This window comes from Vanellus vanellus (genome assembly GCF_965231255.1).
Source record: "Vanellus vanellus genome assembly, chromosome: 4".
Lineage (NCBI taxonomy): Eukaryota > Metazoa > Chordata > Aves > Charadriiformes > Charadriidae > Vanellus > Vanellus vanellus.
Window position 1 is genome coordinate 26,640,858 of NC_138909.1, and position 14,826 is coordinate 26,655,683.

Below are 14,826 nucleotides of genomic sequence, written 5' to 3' on the forward strand. Positions count from 1 at the left end.
CGAAAGGGAAGGCACACAGCCTAATTACAGGGTAATCACTGGCCAGCTATAGGAGTCCAATGACAAAATGAATCAGGATCCCAATTAGAGGATGATGTTCCCATCACTCAAGGAAACAATTATGCTTAGCTGTAACTTCAGTCATGATTACATGGAAGGCAGAGCTCTTTTCATCATCCTCTGTCTTGTTTCCTTCATCACAGTTTTTTTTAATGCTTCCTTGTTTGTTCACAGGTACCTTTCCTGAGTTGCAGGGTAAGGGAGAGAGAGCAGAAAAAACTTGATGACATAACTCAAAGTCCACATCTGTACAACAATACCAAACCCAGGACAGATAGCTGAAAGCTCTCCCCCCAAGACAGTTCTATGCTGTCGTCCTTCACTAAGCAGGATTTCCCCCTCCCACTTCCAGCATCCCCCTGGAACAAAACTTTCCAATGTATCTTACTTGAAAAATCAACAGCTAGAGGTTTTTCTTTTAACTATGGCATACTACAGATCAAAACAGAAAATACAATGCAACGGAATAAAATTACATGATACATCTTCCAAAAAACATCTCTACTGAGAGATTTATCTCACATCTAGTGATGAGAAGCTGCTGCAAAACCTCTCCTGTTCAGCTGCAGATATGAGCTATGATCTGGAGGCTTGCTTGCAGAATCGGGCCATTACAAGTCATAACTAAATTACTAACTAAAACTAAAAAACTAAACAGCCTGAATTTTCCCAAAAGTCACAAGGACAAAACCCAAACTCCTATACTTTCACAAAGAGGGGAGCATACAAAGTTATTTTGCTCCTTCTGAATGGTAAGAGCACTCTGCCCGTTCAATGTAAAGACAAACTTTTTCACCAGGGAAAACAATGTTCCCTCCCAGTGCACAGAAGGCAAAAAAAAAAAAAAAAAAAAAAATCTCTCTTCAAAGAATGGAAGAGGAGCTTATTGCAAAATGTTAGGTCTGCCAGTACTAATAATCCTCCTGCTCTCGCAAAGGAAGAATGAGATGAGACCTATCACTGACTTGCATAGAACATAGACAAAAGCTCTGTATTTTCTATAGGGTGGTGGATCATGCCCGTAAGATTTCCTAAATAAGCTGCTGAAAAGCATGACGCCACATGGGAAAAGACCTGGAGTCCAATTACAGAGATAAATTCTTACTCAAGGAATGAGAAGTGCTTAAACTATGTGGAGGATTGTAAATTACACTCTCATTAGAGTTGCCAGGCTGTCTAAATTGCACTAGAGCGTTAAGTCAGTAAAGCAGAGACCTGAGTCGCGATTATAGGGAAGTTGCATCATCCACAGTTGTCATTTTTTCCTCCCTCTTCTGAGACTTTTTACCGCATCTCATTGTTTGCTCAGACGTTCCGATATGCTTTTTCTTGCTTAAAAATTTATGTTTGAAGCATAAATTCTTACAAAGCTAATTACTGCATTTAGGAGCTTAATACAGGAGTGACACACAGGATCGCGTGATAGGCACAAAAGTCTCAGACACCTATCACAGCTAAGCAGTAAGCTGTTATTTGGGCTGGCATCACACACAAAACCACAACTTGCACTGGGCAGGAAATCAGCACACACAATATGGTTCAGAGCCTATCTCCCCAAAAAGTTCAGGTTAAGAAAGAACTGGCCCAAGAGGGAAAAGCTGCAGCTTGACATTTAAATTGACCCCAGCATGATAACACAGGCCAGCTCACTAGGAATTCACATAGCATCTATGGCAAAGACTGCTGTTCGAGTACATTAATTAACATTCAAGTCACATTCTAGTTATGGAAGCAGCACATCAGTTTTTAATTTCCTGTTCCCAGTACAATTTCAGCAGCCCATTCAAGCCTTTGTGCAGCAGGTACCAACACCAGCATACCTCTTCAATGTGGAGCCTTCCTTACAACCCAGGGGTAGCGTGGCGTCCCAAAGAGAAGAGTCCCGCAAGTTCCTAGATCCCTGTCGCTAATATCTCTCCTGGGGAATAAAATGATGGTTATGTTCTATGATTCTATATTCCCCATCCCCCGAGGTGCTGAGCACTCAGAACCTTGCAGGAGCAGCCAGCTGAAACAACAGGAACAGTTCGTATCGGGCGACGTGAATGCCAGAGACATCCTTTGAATCCTTGCTGAGTGTTTATTTGTGAATAAACAGTTGTGAATACCTGTGTTTCAGGACAAAGCGGTTGCACAACTGTTGCCGCTGACACGAGGGAGGTGGTGGGACCGTGTGGGGACAGAGCAGGGATTCCCCTTTCGGCACTATTGCACAGGGAAATCAGCCTAAACTGCCACTGGAGCCACAGCTCCAGGGAGACATACACAGCTAACGCACCGGAAAAACACGGGCAGAGATCTCCCGGTTAGGGTTTCCTAATTCTGGAGCCATTCCAGGCCCAGCTCCTGCTCCAGGCAGGACAGTCTGTCACCAGAGAGCAGTAGCACAATGGAAAAGTTCAGCTGTTCCCTCTTCCCTTGATACACCACCCGCATTGGGCAGAGCTTCAGCCCATTTCAGGCTCTGGCTCCTTTTGCACCAGAGAGGTAGCAAAGTCTTCAGTTCGGAACCTGCAGTACGAAAAAGAGCTTAGAAACCCTTTATTTACTCAAGTGTTTTTCCTCACTCAGGCAGTCTCGATGGCCTACGCTAGACCTCCGAATGACTCATGGCTTAAAATGTGAACACATGTAAATTTAACGTCATGGGTGTGGGATAGAGAGCAACGGCTGCTCAAAACACAGCACAGCGCGCCCCTTGTGCTCGGGGGTCCTCCGTGAATCCTCTGCCGAAGCCCTCAGCGCCAGTAACTGAGGGTTAGCAATAGCTATGCACAGCTCGACACGCTCCTCTCAAGTACACGGAAGAGATCACGGAATCAAGGTGAAAGAGTGGAACTGAAATAAAGAAATACTTTACAGTCCAAAACCTGCAAATAATTAAATGACTCCTCAAACAAGCACGAACATGGGCTATGCCAGAAGAAACCATACACACCTAGATACACTGGGGGGTTTTGGGTTTTGTTGTCATTTCACATTAGTAATTACAAACACCAGAACTCAGCACAAACTCTGTGAGTCACCACCATATTCATGCTAAAAATTCTGACATCCCGTTTTATGCAAATATTCAGGGACATGAGCATCTGCTCCAACCCCACTCATGTCCCAGGAATAGAACCACAAAACCCAGCGTGTATTTTCCCTGTTTGGGTAACAGTTCTCCCTTCCCCTTGAGGTGATACCATGTTGTCTGCCCCGTTACTGCTTAAGGCTAAGGAAGAAAGACTGCCAGGAGCTTGTTGGGAGAAAAGGTTGGCTTCTAAGCCAGTTTACATTTGATTCATGTAAAAGTCACAAGTTAAAGCTGAAGGACCTTCCTAGAGGTTTTAACACTTGCTTCAGTAGGCCCTGCCTAGACCTTTTCCGCAACATGCACAGTTTCAGCAAGATTTTGGCTACTTCTAGTTACTTTTTAAGGCAAGCCCTGAACTCCAAAGTAAGGAGCTGAAACAGTCTTCCTGCTACATTAGGAAACTGCCACCCAGGAGGGAAGATAGTTCACGGGTTTATGGTTCTGTTTTTTGTGGTTTTTTTTTTGTTTTGTTTTTTTTTTTAAAAAAAACAAACAATCTTCTCCAGGAAGCCATATAACAGAACTTATTTTTTATAACACACACTTACTTAAAGAACCAGGTATTACTGTTAACAAAGTTCACTGTAACAAGAAGTCAGGATGAAAAAGAATAGAAAAGGGAAAAGGCTGACAATACCCACCTTCATGTAAATCAGTTAATGCGACACCGTTTGCGATAGTTTTGCATAGTACTAGGCATCCTATCTCAAGTATAGTCTTAGCAGGTGGTGTGAGAAGACACACGAACATCATCAAAAATTTAAACATACTGAGAAACTGCAAGCCTTAGAAAGCAAATTAAGGAGAGGACACGATAACCGCGTATCAAAGAGAGAAGGGTATAGAGCAGTTTGGTATTTCCTATTCTCCCCAGCACAGGAAGCTACAGAGCGTTCGGCAACTTTCAGAAATAAGAAAAAATTCTGGTTTTCTTCACAGGTCATCAGATTGCAAATCTTCTCATTAGAAGAAATTATTCAAAGGTCAACAATACTGTTATTCTGATTAGCAAAAATGCCAACAAGCTTTCATGTGTCCAACTGATCTCTAAATACACAAGGTAGAGTCACAACTCAGGGTAGGACAACGTGCGCACTAGGGATCTCTCACGTTTCACCCCAGACCATCCGATACCAGTCACTCTGAAAGGAGACAGGATGCCGGAGGAGGTGGCTGGGCAACACCGCTCGATGATCTGGCTGTGGTTTGGCAGTGATGGAGCAGCTGACAGACACCTCATGTGCTGCTTTTCTCAACGGCTGTGTTCCTCCTGCAGAACCGATCCATCCCATCCACACTGCTAGAGATGCCACCGTCCCGGCTGCAGAGGCACTTTCCACACCTTTTCCAGGAACTTAAACTTTCAAAATACATGTTTGGAAGGCTGAAAGATTTCATGCTTGGTCTCCAAGGACAAAGTACGCTTTTGTGTAAAGAAAGTATTTTTGGTAATTAGAAATAATAGTTTGGATGGGGGAGAGGGGAGAGCTTGGAAACTCAAATGGCTTTTTATTTTGAATAGAAATATAAGGCACTTAGAAATACACAAGAAATTGCTAAACTCCAACATATGGATAGACAGTCAAAGCACCAGTCTTTCAGAAGCTCTCCATGTGCTCAGCAAGCTGGATGAAGACATCCAGCACACAGACCAGTGGTTCCAGTTCTACTTTTACTCCTGGCTTCCCCCAAGCTCTACTTTAGATAATGAAAGCAGTGTATTCAGCTGCCAGAGAGACAAAGAAAAGCTGAAAGAATTCCTTAGCTACAGATGATTGCTACACATTTTATTCTTTTTTTCTTTGCTTCAGCATTAGGTCATCAGGTAATTTTTAGTAACATTTTGTATTCAGAAAAGCTGAGATTTACAGCCTGTAGAGTTTTTTGAAAGCATCATATCTACAGAAGTTATTAACAAAAGACAGTATTTTCCCCCAAATGATGTTCTAACATTAAATCTTTTGTTAATTTTTAAAATATCTTTTCAAACAATTTCAGAATCACATTTCCTATGGCTAGCAGATTACCAACATGCTTAATTATCACCAACTCTTCCTCATGCTTGAGGATTCTTGTGCCAGTAAACACTTCACTCAAGAATCCCACAAAGCCTCAGTGTCTCACTAGCAGAGACTTTCTACTAGTGTTGATAAACACAAGAAAAATTATACTACTTGCTAGCCAAACAGTGCTTCCTTCCAGTCTCAGCCTTTTTAAACCTGTCACTTTTCTTTTAATGGCAACATGATTAAGGGTGTAATTGGAGATCTGTACTGGCTGATGCCTCTCTAGGGTGGTGTTCTCTTCACATCTGAAAAAAAAAATCAAATACAACGCACATATGTAGCTTTAACAAAATATAAAATAGAAAATCATAGAGGTGAACAGGTGCAAGAAGAACAAGATTAAAAACTCATTCTCCTTTTACATTTTTTTTTTTAACAGGTTCTGAAATATTTCCAGGAGTTCTGTCATCGCCTCGATTTATCTTCTGTAGAAGTGTGCAACTGCTAAAATCTTGTGTGTGACTGATATTCCAAGTTAGGCAGCTCCATCACTCTTGCTAAGGACTTTCAGAGGAAAATAAAAATAAATTCTGTGAGGTATTTGATATTTTTCTAGTTATCAAAATTGTAAAGGAAAATACAAAGGCCCTACAAGTGGAAATTGCTAAGAATTCAGGATTGGAGCATAAATTGAGGAAGCACCTGTAATGTGGTTATTTGAATTTTCATTGCTCTCAATGGCACTAATCATGTGAGAATTCTCCTGCTGCACTCAAACAAGTAGGATGCTTTTGGATTTTTCATGAAAAGGCATCATCAGTAGCTTGCAAGGAAAAACAAAATGTTCTCGGGAGACTTCAAATCCCAGTTATTTGCGATAGTTGAAACCACACTTTGCAGATTCCTGCTTCTGAATAGAACATAATGTCAGTTTAAGTAAAGGCATGCAAGGCTGCTAGAAATGTGCTTTTTTAATTCTAGGAACTGACAGATAAAGAAAGATACATCAATAAATCATTACAGTCTGCCTACCCCACCTTTAAAATTCCCAACACGACTGTACCGAAAAAACCTGTAATGCTAAATCTCAGAATTATCTGGGTCCAACAGGCATTACTATTACATTCTTCTAGTTAGAATTTAACCTTTGTGATTCTCAAAGAACTATGTTCTACCTCATTTATGAAAAACTGAGAAGCAATAGTGTATGTAGACACCCCTCCACCCTTTTTAAAAAACGGAGTAAACTCCTAGAAAGCGTAGGTTCAAAGAGATGGTTCAAGTTCAATACACTTCTACGAGACCGTCTTTTTAAAATTTAACCTAAAGGTTGGTCAGAATGGAGTTGTGCTTTACAATTCGTAAAAAATAACTAGATTCCCTGTGCTGTGTAATAACTTTACTGAACAAATAGCTCTCAAGACGTACTTTTCATAAATTTTATATACAAAAACCATAGAAGAATAAAGCTTTAAGTAATGGTTTTACAGAATACGTTGCAATTAATCATGGCATAGTATGTTCTCAGATATTCAATACCAAGCTCACAAGTCAGAAGCATCTATCATGGGGCATTTAAAATCGTAACATGCTCTTCTCATCTTTGCAATTACAAATGATTTTTAAGATGCCCCACTCTTCACCAGCACTTAGCTTCCACCCAATGCAAATTAATCTACAAATAAGTACAGAAATCCTGGAGGTCTGATTTAGGGACAACATTCAGCATCGCCTCAGACATTTATTACATGATAAATTAATTTACTAAATGGAAAGTTTCTCTTAAGTAATCTTTGGGTAACTTAAGCACATTTAGTTAAGGACAACACACAAATTCAACTTATAAGGTATCTTCTCCAAACAATGAGTTTGTGCTAACATGCAGAATAACACCACTTGCAGAATTGAATTAGTGCAGCTTTTAAAACATTTGCCATCCATAGCTAGTACTTTTTTTCTTGCCTATTTGATTCAGGGGACGTGGCAGTTAAAATGCAATGTTAGCATTTTCAAGTCTACTTGAAAATAAAATGTAATCACACTAATCATCATTTACTTTTCTGTACTTAATTATTTCATTGTAGTCACATTTCATTAAACCAAGCAAATAAACAAAGTTCAGAATAGTAAGTATGAGTGACCGTGCTTCATGAATTATTTCTACTGTGCCTCTATAAAAACCAACCAAAACCATCCCAACTTAACAACCGAATTTAAAAATCTAGGACAAATCTATCCAAAACCCCAAACCATTGAGTTATCAAAACATTATCAAGAACAAGGTTTCAGAAAGATGCAACAGTGTGATTACATTTTGAATTTTGACATTTTAAAGCCTTTACTTTCACCGATGTAAGGTAATCAATTTTTACACACGCACATACTTTTTTCCCCCCTTTAGATCACAGCAGAAATCAAATCATCACCTGTGAATGAATGACTACCCATGCTTACTCTAAATGGCAGACAACACAAGTTACAGAAACCTGGAGAAAGACTACAGTAGTTTACAAAATGTAAAACAAGGTTAACAGATATGCCTTCTTTAGGTTAATACGTAAGACAGGTTTTAGGAACTATGTATCAATAGCTCATTTCAGACTATGCAGTGTTTCTCCTCCCTTCCAGAGGTCTGTGAAATAAAGTGGTAAACATGTTCTCTTCAATATTCAGTTCAGTAAGAGTTTAGTTGCCAGAAGATTATACTTGCATAAATATAAAAACACATTATAAAGCAAAATGTTTTAATTAGTAAGCCAATCATAAATAAATTCACCTAAAATTAACAGAAGAAGCAGCTATGTTCTTTCTACATGGATACTTTTTTTAGCATGTTTTAATAGTCAACTTCATTGTCTAGCCTGGGACAAAACAATTCATCATTGAGCACTCAACAATTCTGCACACTGAGCTAAGTCTTTTTTTTAGTTACATTTTTTACATTTTCTTTACAAATGTAATACTTATGTACATTATATATTTTATTTCTACAACTGATGTACTTTACTGAAACTCTACAACTTTCACAGGGAATTCGCTGAAGTCTTTAGTAAATATGAATCATTCCTTTTAAAAAGAAATTCATATAAACAACCAACATACAGCACTGCCCTTTAACATCTCTGATAAGAATTTGGATCTGGAAGGGCTACTATAATAAATGTAAGAAAAAAGGCTTTACCTAATTGTACATTTCGTTAAGAAATATCATCCCACATAGCTACATAAATTCACCAGCTTGCAATAAACAGAGCACCATACTGCTGCACAACTGGAAACGTGTATAAACCAATTTAAAGTTTACTAGTGAAACAGCTTCACCACTCCTAGTACTTTTAGACAGACTGAAGTAAATCTGCAAAATTCTTTTGGAAACGTATACTTCTTTCGCTATAAAGCTTCCAAGACAGTGCTGGTCACTGTATATTGTGAAGAACAAGTATCCACTTTTGTAAATTCCCATATGCTTCTCTTGGCCCACGCTTCTATCTGAAGTCAGGATTTTTCTTCTATTTATTCCTTGTTCACTTACAAATCTGCTGTTGAATATTAAGTAAGAATTCATAATATGAGAAAGCTGCTTCTGTCCGATCCTCAATTAAATGCTGAAAAAACTCTGTTTTGGCAGGGTTCTCATCTCTGAAAGAGAAGAGGAAGATATTTTAGTCCAAACATTGAGCAAAAAAAATCCAAGGTCAATTCAAGAAGAGGCATAAGTTCTAATGAATTTCTTACTGTCCTTTCAAGTCTAAATTCAGTCCAAAGATACTACAATTGCAAGTAATCCAGAGTTTAGTAAAAAACTCTAAAGTTTGTAATACACTATCAAACAACAGCACCTTTTAATAGTAAAAAATAGTAGAAAAGTGGGTGAAATAGGATTTGAAATGTAGAAGAACAAAAAAGGAAAAGGAAATATAAAAATGAGCTTGTTTTAAAAGTTAACAAATACGCTAGTAGCAATGAATTCTAAAAGGGTTAAATTAAATCCTGATAAAGACTAAAAAACTGGAAAATTTACATCTCTGGTTACATGTAATCTTAATGCCCTCCCCAGTTTTTCTTATTTGGCAAAAGAAGATAAACATGTCAAAGACCTAGTATCCAAAATTACTGCCCCAATAAAAATTTGCTGGGACACAGCAAATATTTGCTGGGGCATGGTCCTCCGTACCGGTATAGTACAGTGTACAGCAAAGCTCTGCTATTTACTATGGTCTCAGTGCTACTCACAATTCAAGTGGCAGCCACAATGCTAACAGTTGAAGAACTTCGGTCCTATATTTAAACATTATTTATCTGAGACTCAAATGAAAACATTTTATAGAATTTAAACTTCTTTAAGCAGGTCATGGCTTGAAAAGGCTTCAGAACTTGCCTCATATGTCATAAATCAGCTGTGGTCCTATGGAGCTCAGTAACAAATACATACAATTATTAAACCATCTACAGATTATTAACCTTACTTGATTTTTTTTATGTGTAGGTATTGAAATTATAAAAGCTATACCAGAAATTAACCTGGTTAACCCCATTGATCATAAGGATATCCACTGCTCTAGTACATTCTTAATACATAAAAATATGCAACTAATTCATACCAATAAAACGATTAACTGAATTTGCACTAGTTTCAGAGATGACGTTTGCTGCTGAGGGGTTTTAGATAACATCACTATATCAACTGGAAAGAGGATGTTATTCAGTTTCTTCTGGGTCAGATATTCCCACTTTTCATCACTGTCGATTAAAAATTGTAAACACAAGATGCCAATAATTACTCATTATTTAGCAGTAACACTTACTTTATTACTTGAAGAACTGGACTTAAAGGTCTGCTGTCTCTAAGCCATGATATAAAAGATCGTGTCCTTTCTGAAGAAAGTGCATCTACCTCAGGAAGCTGTGTCTGGTTGAAGGGGATTGAAAGAAGTCATCATCTTTTATTATTAAAACTGTTTTAAAAAAAATTGATCCTGATAGTCATGACATGACCCAAACAACAATTTCTATTAAGAAATTACCAACCATGGATTACATATACACATTTTTTCTTCAGCTTGAAGTACAAAAATTCAGTAATATCTGTTCTGTAGTAAGCAGTACATCTTTAACTTAACCTGCCTTTTAAGCACCAAAGATGTTAGAAAGCAAGCTCATTTAAAAAGAAGTCTTTTCAAAATGCTGCATTCACAGTTTTCTTCCCTTTATCATCACCTGTCAACCAAGTTCCTACATGTTGCATTTTGCATCACTGAAAAGATGAACACAACATGAAGAAGTGAAACCTGAGCAAGTTTCAACGCAAAGATTATACTGGACTGTTTGGTTGAGGAATGAGCTAAAAAACCAGAATTAAAAAAACTTGAGCCATTCACTGAGCTAAATATCCCAACTCTTAGGCTGATACAACCTTTTAAGACAACTGATATGACATAAAAGAATCGATTACAGATTTAAAAGTAGTTCTATTGCTACCTTTGTAATAAATGAATGGAAGACATAATTTAAAAGCAAGGATAACTTTTATGTTAGCTTTTTCTCCCATTTTCATTACAATAAGTGCTATATAACCATTGAAAAAAAAGTCATCATCCTTCCTTTATCCAAGTTTTTCCTGAAAACTCTCTCAACTAATACTTACTACCAGCTGACCAGAGGGGATAGTTTTAAATTGCTAATACATGCAAGCTTTACAAGCAGGAAATCTCTTCCTATGTGTTTCTACAATGACTAACACAGTTTGGGTACTATCACTCTGAGCTTTATTCTAGAGCGTCTTAAAAGGGTCCATCCTTACCCGCCACTCATTGACAGTTTGGAATCACTACCCACAGAAGAGGGCTCTTTTTTTAATTGCTGCTCTGTTTCATACCCAAGACTATAGGTACAGGTTGTAACATAAAACCCCCTCCACTAAAACATATATCCAAGGGTCTTTGACATCCTAATAGCTAAAAGTGGTTCTTTTTAACATTGACTCAAGGCTTGGAAGATGAGCAAAACTTAACTCTTACCCTTTACCTACAGGCCTACCATGTCATAGCACAGACTCGGCATCTTACACCAGGTTCGGAGAATACAAGGCTTCTGAACACCATGATATCAATAAAATAACTCTAATCTTAACAATTAACACGTCTGAATAGATGATTTTTGTATTCATTCTATAAAATTCCATCCTACTCTTGTGAGACCACATGCATTTCCATAAAAATAATAAAAGCAGTAAACAATTTTTTGGCATTACACGAATGCCAAAATTTACATATTTACATTCTTTCCTTGAAAGCATTTGACAACTTCTATCTGTCTCCTATGGAGTTGGCAAGAGGTTAGAAGGTATCTAATAAAAGCCCCCTAAGTCACAGTTACATAATTAAAAACTGAAAGTGCAGAAAAAATAGATTAAATATAGATTCCAAACATAAGCAGCATACAGGAAAGCTCACTAAAACACCTACCATTTTCTGTGGTACTGACGCATAGTTTGGGTATCCAAGAACATCTTTTATGAAGTTGTTATCACAGTTTTTTCCAATCCAAATGTAAAAAATCTGTAAGATGTCACAATCCGTTTTAGTAAGGGCCTTGCATACATTTTAGAGAGACAATTGGAGTAATACTAGAATAATACCTTTCATGCCAATGAATCACTTGAGAACTCCAGCTACAATTCATATATACATCTCTATATTCATTATTTGTACATTTATTTATTAATACATTGGTAGCATTTGGAATAAGACCATTAAATGTCAAAAAAGACATAGGTAGAATGCAAATACTGAAAGAATGAGGATGCAGAATACACCTATATTGGAACAGTTAATGCACTAACTTCCCATGTTACCTCCTAAAAATGAAGGACCTCAAATTTTATAAAATCACACCACTGTGTGAGTTACTGCACACTACCTTCTAAATCTAAACAAGTCATAAAAGCATCAATTATGAAAACACATTGTAGTAATTATTTCAGACATCTGGAGAGAGAAGCGAGTTTAACATTCACACCGAGCCCCTGAACTCATAAAAGGTCTAAAGCACTTTCTAGACTGCTATTAGAGTAGCATAATCACCTTATTCAAATAGCATGATGCTTTATCCAGTTAAGTGTGGTTTTGGTATATTTCGATGAATACCTTAAGCTGTATCTACAGATTTTGTTCGCTCCCCACAATTCCCTCACTCTTGCAACTCTTACATCACACAAGCCACAAATCATAAAATGACTCATATTTGCACGTAACTGAGAAGGTTCCTGCATCAGTGAGAAGTGCTTTGTTAGAGAGACTGTAGTACATACAATTTAATAACCGTTAAGAAAAGTTTTGGAAAATGGAAATCCATTGTTTCCAGAAAAATAAAAAAAAATATCAGCAAACCCAACTTGGTGTGAACTCTTGATATACTCTGATCAGTCTAGCATGAAAAAAGTTAATCTCCGAAGCCTTGATATACAACCTCAAAGATACTCCTCTGATCAAAATATGAAATCCTTTCACTGGAACACATATTACTGCCAGGTTACCTTGAATACAGATTCACTACACTGTTATTGTTGAGAGTTGACAGCTTTTAATAATTCAGCATACATTGCTTTTTTTAAAAAAAAAAAGAAAAAAGAGTACGTGAAACTGGTAACGTACTGAACCACAATCCATAAGAAAAGCTCCTTCTCTTGTCAACTTCTCTGCAGACAGCTTCTGAAGAGGCGGCTGAGGAACCACTCTGTCGTTTACATGTATTGTAGTCTGTAACAAAAAACAATACTCAATATAAGTAGAATATAAACAAACCCTATTTTTCATGTTAACCAGGTAAAATAAAACAGGAAAACACACTGTTAATCTCTAGCAAAGTTTTGAGGATTCTCATGTAACAAAACGCCATGTTAAGATGTACATAATCATTTTAAGCTAACAATTCTAGAGTGTCACTTAACCTAAAGGCTACTTTATTATGTAAAAATGAATAGTGCAAGTTCATTAAAGTCATACATGTAACATTTCTCATGCTGTAGATGCCAAAATTTCAAAAGAATTACAGTGTTTACACTTAAATTTTCTACAACCAACCTCCACAAATTTTTTTCATTGCATTCAACTTCACTAGAAATGTTGCAAGAGGAGAAAACCAACAAATTCTACTCCCTATAAGGGTTCACTATTTTCCTACATTTAAGTAACAAACTTGCTTATTTAACATCCTGCCTGAAGCGACACATGGGTTTGTCCACAGAGCACTATGACTGATCTGATTAAACAATCTGGCTGTTGGCAATGATTTTATTAAAAATACCCACCTTTCCTCCCCAGCAGCAAAACCAAAACCAATAAAAAACTCCAAACACCCAGTATTTTCAGATTAAAGTTGCTCCCCCCCATCAACACAAAAATAGGCTGAATATCTATTAAGAATCTGAAGCATTCTGCAAATAATGTAGGGAAAAAACAGGCTAGAGATTAAGCACATCTCCACATGGTACAAGATTATTAAAAAAATATAAAAATCACTATTTTAAAAATTCCATATTATATTGCAATAGATTAGAAGCTTTGGGGGATTTATATATAATGATGAAAATCAAGCTACTGAATTCCACTTGGGAAAGTTTCAGGCTTTACTCAGTGCTCTCAAGAATCAAGCGTTAAGAGAAAAGAAAAACAGCAAAAACATTTTAAAAAATGCTGTTTTATATCTCTCTCTCTCTCACAGAATTTTTTGAAAAAAAATTTAAGAACAGCCTCTGTCACAAATACTTTAAACTGAAGTAGTACTAAATAGCAGATTAGCACTCTGTTATATGATGTAAAAAGTGGTCTGTCCATTAGTTTCAGCAGGTCAAATAAACCCTACCTTCTGTATTATTCCACTAGAAGTAACTGATCTGAAATCCTTTGCTAATAAGACTGGATCTCCCAAAGACACCGCTGGCTTTTTACAGCACTCACACATTGAATATAGTGTTTCAGCGTAAGTGCCACAAAAAACGTTAGCGGAAGAAGCTGGCTTCTCAAATACTGGATGGGATTGGGGGGGAAGAGTATAAAAAAACCTAACTAATCAATTCCACTGAAGAACACTGAGTTTAGACTCGCATATGTGAGTTTATGAAAGACCTTAAAAGAAACTTTGAGACCATAAATAACTCGCAGATTGTGATGAACAATACCAACTGTCAGGGAAACTACTGAAGTTACCATATAATCTTGTATGACACTTAAAAACAAACTCCTACATATAGTTCCCAAAGCTAGTGACTAACAAGCTCATGAAAACTTACTTTTAAAAAACAACTGATTTTTGCAATTACATCTAACTTTGACCTTAAAGAAAACGCCATCTTACTTCTTACTATTAAAAATGCATCTCTTCCCTAGGCTACCTCTGTAAAAGGCGAACTAATAAAACCTGGTTTTGTACATGAAGTATTTCCTCAGTCTGATCATGACCATCTAGAAGTACAATTCTGTTTCATCTGCATCAGTCTGAGAAACCACTGGAAGTTTGTTATCGCAGGCAACTTCATCTGGTTTCAGTATTCAAAACCTAGAATACTCCACTAAATCTACTTCACCAATTTCCCCCAGACAGTTCTAAAACACAAGACCACACTGGAGATGTTTCCAATGCATACCAGCTTCTCTACTTTCTTTGTATAATAGAAAAGCATGG

The 14,826-nt window shown here is 37.2% G+C and overlaps 1 protein-coding gene across 1 annotated transcript in view; it reads right to left on the reverse strand.

Annotated features, from left to right (window-relative positions):
- Positions 1-7,872: 7,872 nt before the first annotated feature.
- The window catches only part of SEC24B (SEC24 homolog B, COPII coat complex component), a 47,071-nt gene continuing 40,117 nt past the window's right edge, over positions 7,873-14,826 (reverse strand). The window contains exons 21-24 of the mRNA XM_082482219.1: positions 12,798-12,902; positions 11,610-11,702; positions 9,951-10,054; positions 7,873-8,784 (exon numbers count right to left, since the gene is read on the reverse strand). Coding sequence (XP_082338345.1) covers positions 8,670-8,784; positions 9,951-10,054; positions 11,610-11,702; positions 12,798-12,902 — 417 coding nt within the window. The 3' untranslated portion in view covers positions 7,873-8,669. The remainder of the gene's footprint in view (positions 8,785-9,950; positions 10,055-11,609; positions 11,703-12,797; positions 12,903-14,826) is intronic.